A 6,000-nucleotide genomic window follows, 5' to 3' on the forward strand; every position below is an offset into this window, starting at 1 on the left:
TGACTAGTGGGGTACCGCAAGGATCGGTCCTAGGACCCCAGCTGTTCACAATATATATTAATGATGATCTGGACAAGGGAATTGGATGTAATATCTCCAAATTTGCAGACGACACAAAGCTGGGTGGGAGGGTATGCTGTGAGGAGGATGTCGTGAAACTCCAGTATGATTTGGACAGGTTGGGTGATTGGGCAGAAACATGGCAAATGCACTATAATGTGGATAAATGTGAGGTTATCCACTTTGGTGGCAAAAACAGGAAGGCAGATTATTATTTGAATGGCAATAGATTGGGAGAAGGGGAAGTGCAGAGACCTGGGTGTTCTTGTGCACCAGTCGCTGAAGGTAAGCATGCAGGTGCAGCAGGAGGTTAAGAAGGCAAATGGTATGTTGGCCTTTGTAGCAAGAGGGTTTGAGTACAGGAACAAGGATGTCTTGCTGCAGTTGTACAGGGCCTTGGTGAGACCGCACCTTGAGTATTGTGTGCAGTTTTGGTCGCCTTATCTGAGGAAGGATGTTCTTGCCATGGAAGGAGTTCAGCGAAGATTCACCAGGCTGATACCTGGGATGGCAGGAATGACGTATGAGGAGAGATTGTGTCGATTGGGCTTATACTCACTGGAGTTTAGAAGATTGAGAGGGGATCTCATCGAAACCTATAAAATTCTGTCAGGCCTGGACAGACTAGATGCAGGAAGGATGTTCCCGATGGCCAGGGAGTCCAGAACCAGGGGTCATAGTCTAAGGATAAGGGTAAGCCATTTAGGACTGAGATGAGGAGGAATTTCTTCACCCAGAGAGTGGTGAACCTGTGGAATTCTCTGCCACAGAGGGCGGTGGAGGCCAATTCATTAAATATATTCAAGAAGGAGTTGGATATATTTCTTAAGGCTAAAGGGATCAAGGGATATGGGGAGAAGGCAGGGACAGAGTACTGAATTTGGATGATCAGCCATGATCTCATTGAATGGCGGAGCAGGCTCGAGGGGCTGAATGGCCTACGCCTGCTCCTATCTTCTATGTTTCTATGTTTCTAAAACAGTCACACTGGTCCAGTGGGGTGCTTCAATGAAATAGCAGCTGAGGTGCAACGTTGAAGCAGAGTGGAGGAGCTTTACTCTATGTCTCCCCATGCTATACCGTACACCCAAGTGTTTGATGTTGGCACTGATGAAAAGTGTTCCATTCCCTGCCTCTAACACACGTCTCCCAGCTAGGCTTTAAGTCACGGAAAAGTTTCTTTTATAAATATATACCGCTCGATTTTGCAATAATAGTACTTTCTCCTTCACCTGTAGTATTCTGAACTATCGCAGTTTCAACAACAGGTTTTTTGGTGATTAAAAATCAAACCGTAAGATCCAAAAATTGTTGCTGCAAATAATCCCAACCTTATGCTTCTGAAATGGGATTGATATTGAAATAAAAGCTTACCATTTCTGATAGGGTGATTTGAATTCTAACCCGAGGAGGTGACCTGAGACAGAGGTCATCACTACAGCAACATTCTGCAGGGTTATTGTGGCGAGAGAGGGAGAGAAAGAGAAAAACGAGTGAGCTCAAACAAACATTACTTGCAGCAAAGTAAACTTTACATTACATACGTTTTTGTGTTTCCATTTTTAGTTCTTATTCTCTCACACCCTTGCACAGGGGCATAGCAAGAAAATATATTTTCAACACTTTCCCTGACAAAGGACCCTCTCCATTTAATACCATGGCCCGTAATTTGCGGTCAGCGACGAAGTGACCTCGAAGAAAGTTGCCCACAAAGTTCTCGCAACCTCTGTGGCGTCGATTTCAGCTCTCCTGACCTTTGTTTAAATCTGGCATTAAATCAAGCGAATCGCCAGCATCCAAAACGCAAGCTTGCTAAGCAGCCAATCACGTTGAAGAATTCTCAGACAGCAAACCAGGAAGTAAAATGCAGATTCTAATTTACTTTTTATAAATTTGAGAGTGTGAAATAAAGATTGGGACAGACACATGGGATTAAGGCAGAAGTTGAAATATCATAAGCTTTAAAAAAAAAATTCTGTAATTTTTATTTATATTAATAATGGAAAAATTGGACATTCCACAAATATAAAATTAGTTTTTCAGGGCCAGACTGGTTGTTCAACAGTCAATATGCCCCGTTAAAAACCCAGTTACATCTCTTTCAACAAGGCTTAACCTTTTGGGGGGGCTGGGGGGGGGGGGGGTTTAAACAGTGATATTCCAGTATAAAAGGGGAAGTTTCCGCCCTTATATCTGATATCAATTCATTGCCGGCTCTGGGGAGTTCCACAGCGCAACCTGTGACGTAGCAGTGAATGACTGACCGCAACGCCAGGACTTTCGCATTTATAAGAACATAAGAAATAAGAGGAGTCGGCCATTTGGCCCCTCGAGCCCGCTCTGCCATTCAACCCTTCTCCGCCATACGACCCCTCGAGCCTGCTCCGCCATACGACCCCTCGAGCCTGCTCCGCCATACGACCCCTCGAGCCTGCTCTGCCATTCAACCCTTCTCTGCCATACGACCCCTCGAGCCTGCTCCGCCATTCAACCCTTCTCTGCCATACGACCCCTCGAGCCTGCTCCGCCATACGACCCCTCGAGCCTGCTCCGCCATACGACCCCTCGAGCCTGCTCCGCCATACGACCCCTCGAGCCTGCTCCGCCATACGACCCCTCGAGCCTGCTCTGCCATTCAACCCTTCTCTGCCATACGACCCCTCGAGCCTGCTCCGCCATTCAACCCTTCTCTGCCATACGACCCCTCGAGCCTGCTCCGCCATTCAACCCTTCTCTGCCATACGACCCCTCGAGCCTGCTCCGCCATACGACCCCTCGAGCCTGCTCCGCCATACGACCCCTCGAGCCTGCTCCGCCATACGACCCCTCGAGCCTGCTCTGCCATTCAACCCTTCTCTGCCATACGACCCCTCAAGCCTGCTCCGCCATACGACCCCTCGAGCGTGCTCCGCCATACGACCCCTCGAGCCTGCTCCGCCATACGACCCCTCGAGCCTGCTCCGCCATACAACCCCTCGAGCCTGCTCCGCCATACGACCCCTCGAGCCCGCTCTGCCATTCGACCCTTCTCCGCCATACGACCCCGAGCCCGCTCTGCCATTCGACCCTTCTCCGCCATACGACCCCTCGAGCCCGCTCTGCCATTCGACCCTTCTCCGCCATACGACCCCTCGAGCCCGCTCTGCCATTCGACCCTTCTCCACCATACGACCCCTCGAGCCCGCTCTGCCATTCGACCCTTCTCCGCCATACGACCCCTCGAGCCCGCTCTGCCATTCGACCCTTCTCCGCCATACGACCCCTCGAGCCCGCTCCGCCATTCGACCCCTCGAGCCCGCTCCGCCAGTCAATAAGATCATGGCTGATCATCAACCTCAACTCCACTTTCCCGCCCGATCTCCACATCCCTTGATTTCCCTTATCCTGAGACTATGCCCCCTAGTTCTAGACATTCCAGCCAGGGGAAACAACCTCTCAGCATCTACCCTGTCAATCCCCTTCAGAATCTTGTATGTTTCAATGAGATCACCTCTCATTCTTCTAAACTCCAGAGAGTATCGGCCCATTCTACACAATCTCTCCTCATAGGACAGCTCTCTCATCCCAGGAATCATTCCAAAATCACACCTGCGTCTCGTCTCTCAGCATTTTCAGACGATTACTACACTCAGATGGGAGCAGCATAGTGACACAGCCTGTTCGACACTCAACACATAGGTAGCACGAACCCCAGCTCCGCCATCAAGAGCAGCTTAGGAAGGGGGAGGAAAAACTAGTTGGTGTAATTCACTGCCCCAGTCACCCTTGTGACCCCTCTTAGCGTCTGATTGTAGACACGTCTGGCAGAGGCCTGTGAGCAGTCACGCAGACTCTCCCTCTCAGCACGGGTGTCGCAGTGAGAAAAGAGATGAGACAAAAAATAATTCAGCAAGAGGTTTTTTTTCAAAAAAATTATGAATATGAAGACATACCTGACCAAACATATTAGACTCGTATTCATAGATCTTGTTGAATCTTGAAAGTCCTTCTCTCTAATTGAAGCAAACAGGAAGGTTATTGAGACAGGGTGTTTGGAAAGTAAGTAAAACTTAACTAAACCAAACTATCAAATCACAGTACGATAGCAAAATACTGCAGATGCTGGAAATCCGAAATAACAACAGAAAATGCTGGAAAAACTCAGCAGGCCAGGCAGCATCCGTGGAGAGAAAATAGAGTCAACGTTTCGAGTCAAAACCCTTTGCCAAGACTGAAAAAGCACAGGAAATGAAATAGATTAAAAGGCCAGGCTGGGAGAGAAGACCTCTGTTCTATAAATAGTCCTATCACCATCTCGTCTCGTTTTGAATACCTCTTAATGTCTCTTCACTTCTCTTTTGCTCTCTCCCAGCCTGGCCTTTTAACCTATTTCATTTCCTGTGTTTTTTCAGTCTTGACAAAGTTATCCACTTTGGTGGAAGGCAGATTATTATCTGAATGGCAATAGATTGGGAGAAGGGGAAGTGCAACGAGACCTGGGTGTCCTTGTGCACCAGTCGCTGAAGGTAAGCATGCAGGTGCAGCAGGCAGTTAAGAAGGTAAATGGTATGTTGGCCTTCGTAGCGAGAGGGTTTGAGTACAGGAACAAGGATGTCTTGCTGCAGTTGTACAGGGCCTTGGTGAGACCACATCTTGAGTATTGTGTGCAGTTTTGGTCACCTTATGAGGAAGGATGTTCTTGCCATGGAAGGAGTGCAGCGAAGATTCACCAGGCTGATACCTGGAATGGCAGGAATGACGTATGAGGAGAGATTGGGTCGATTGGGCCTGTATTCGCTGGAGTTTAGAAGAATGAGAGGGGATCTCATCGAAACTTATAAAATTCTAACAGGACTAGACAGACTAGATGCAGGAAGGATGTTCCCGATGGCCGGGGAATCCAGAACCAGGGGTCACCATCTAAGGATAAGCGGTAAGCCATTTAGGACTGAGATGAGGAGGAATTTCTTCACCCAGAGTGGTGAACCTGTGGAATTCTCTACCACAGAAGGCAGTAGAGGCCAATTCATTAAATATATTCAAGAAGGAGTTAGATATATTTCTTAAGGCTAAAGGGATCAAGGGATATGGAGAGAAGGCAGGAACAGGGTACTGAATATGGATGATCTGCCATGATCTCATTGAATGGCAGAACAGGCTCGAGGGGCCGAATGGCCTACTCCTGCTCCTATCTTCTATGTTTCAGGAAAGCAGCAGTGGGTAGGAAGGAGGACAATCCAGAAGCCATGCCCCTGATTGCCATCATGCTGTGTGGTTACTGGGCGAGGAGAGACTGGGCTCCGCTGTGATGATCGCCATGGTTGAACAGCCTGGACTCTCACTGCAGGATGCCGGGCCTCGAGTCCCTGTATCCTGTCTGACTCGGTGAGCAGCAGCTTGTGGCTCCAAACCCCGGCCCCGGGTGTCGCGGTGTCCGGGTTCCCGGCTCTTACCCTCCGGAAGCGGCCGCCCGCCATGATGTCGGCGATGCTTTTGGCCGCGTCGTTCTTCTCGGCCACACACAGCACCTGGCGGGCCTGCAGCCGCCGGCCCATCGCGCTGCTCATCATCCGGCTCAGCGCCGAGATCATGGCGGGCTCAGCGGGAGCGGAAGCCGGGCCGGGACCCAGCCCGAGCCCCAGGCCTGGGCCTTGTCGCCATGGCGCCGCCTCAGCCCGCGCCGGGATTGCGCATGCGCCCCTGCCGGCACTCCAGGCAGCCCAGCCACGGCCGGTCGCCTAGCAACCAGCTCCGGGTACCCGCCGCTGTCAATCACTGTGATTGACAGCTGCTCATCTGCAGCTTAACTCTGGGACCTGTACATAGGATCATAGAGTGGTTACAGCACAGGAGGAGGACGTCCAGCTCTCTGCAAGAACACTTCAGCTAGTCCCACTCCCCCACCCTTTCCCTGTAGCCATGCAATTTTTTTTCCTTCAGGTACTTATCCAACTCCCTTTT

The 6,000-nt window shown here is 50.2% G+C and overlaps 1 protein-coding gene across 2 annotated transcripts in view; it reads right to left on the reverse strand.

The window, feature by feature from the left end:
- top3a (DNA topoisomerase III alpha) overlaps window positions 1-5,752 on the reverse strand; it is a 37,008-nt gene extending 31,256 nt beyond the window's left edge. The window contains exons 1-3 of one of the 2 annotated variants that reach the window (XM_086000027.1): window positions 5,493-5,752; window positions 3,993-4,052; window positions 1,435-1,508 (exon numbers count right to left, since the gene is read on the reverse strand). In XM_086000027.1, the coding sequence (XP_085856153.1) occupies window positions 1,435-1,508; window positions 3,993-4,052; window positions 5,493-5,630 (272 nt within the window). In that variant the 5' untranslated portion in view covers window positions 5,631-5,752. Of the gene's footprint in view, window positions 1-1,434; window positions 1,509-3,992; window positions 4,053-4,719; window positions 5,465-5,492 lie in introns of those variants that run through there. The other variant, XM_086000028.1, reaches the window with a different exon arrangement.
- Between the last annotated feature and the right edge of the window lie 248 nt (window positions 5,753-6,000).

The sequence above is a fragment of the Somniosus microcephalus genome, chromosome 11, assembly GCF_052327205.1.
Source record: "Somniosus microcephalus isolate GS21.2 chromosome 11, FLI_Smic_1.0, whole genome shotgun sequence".
In the NCBI taxonomy this organism is placed as follows: domain Eukaryota; kingdom Metazoa; phylum Chordata; class Chondrichthyes; order Squaliformes; family Somniosidae; genus Somniosus; species Somniosus microcephalus.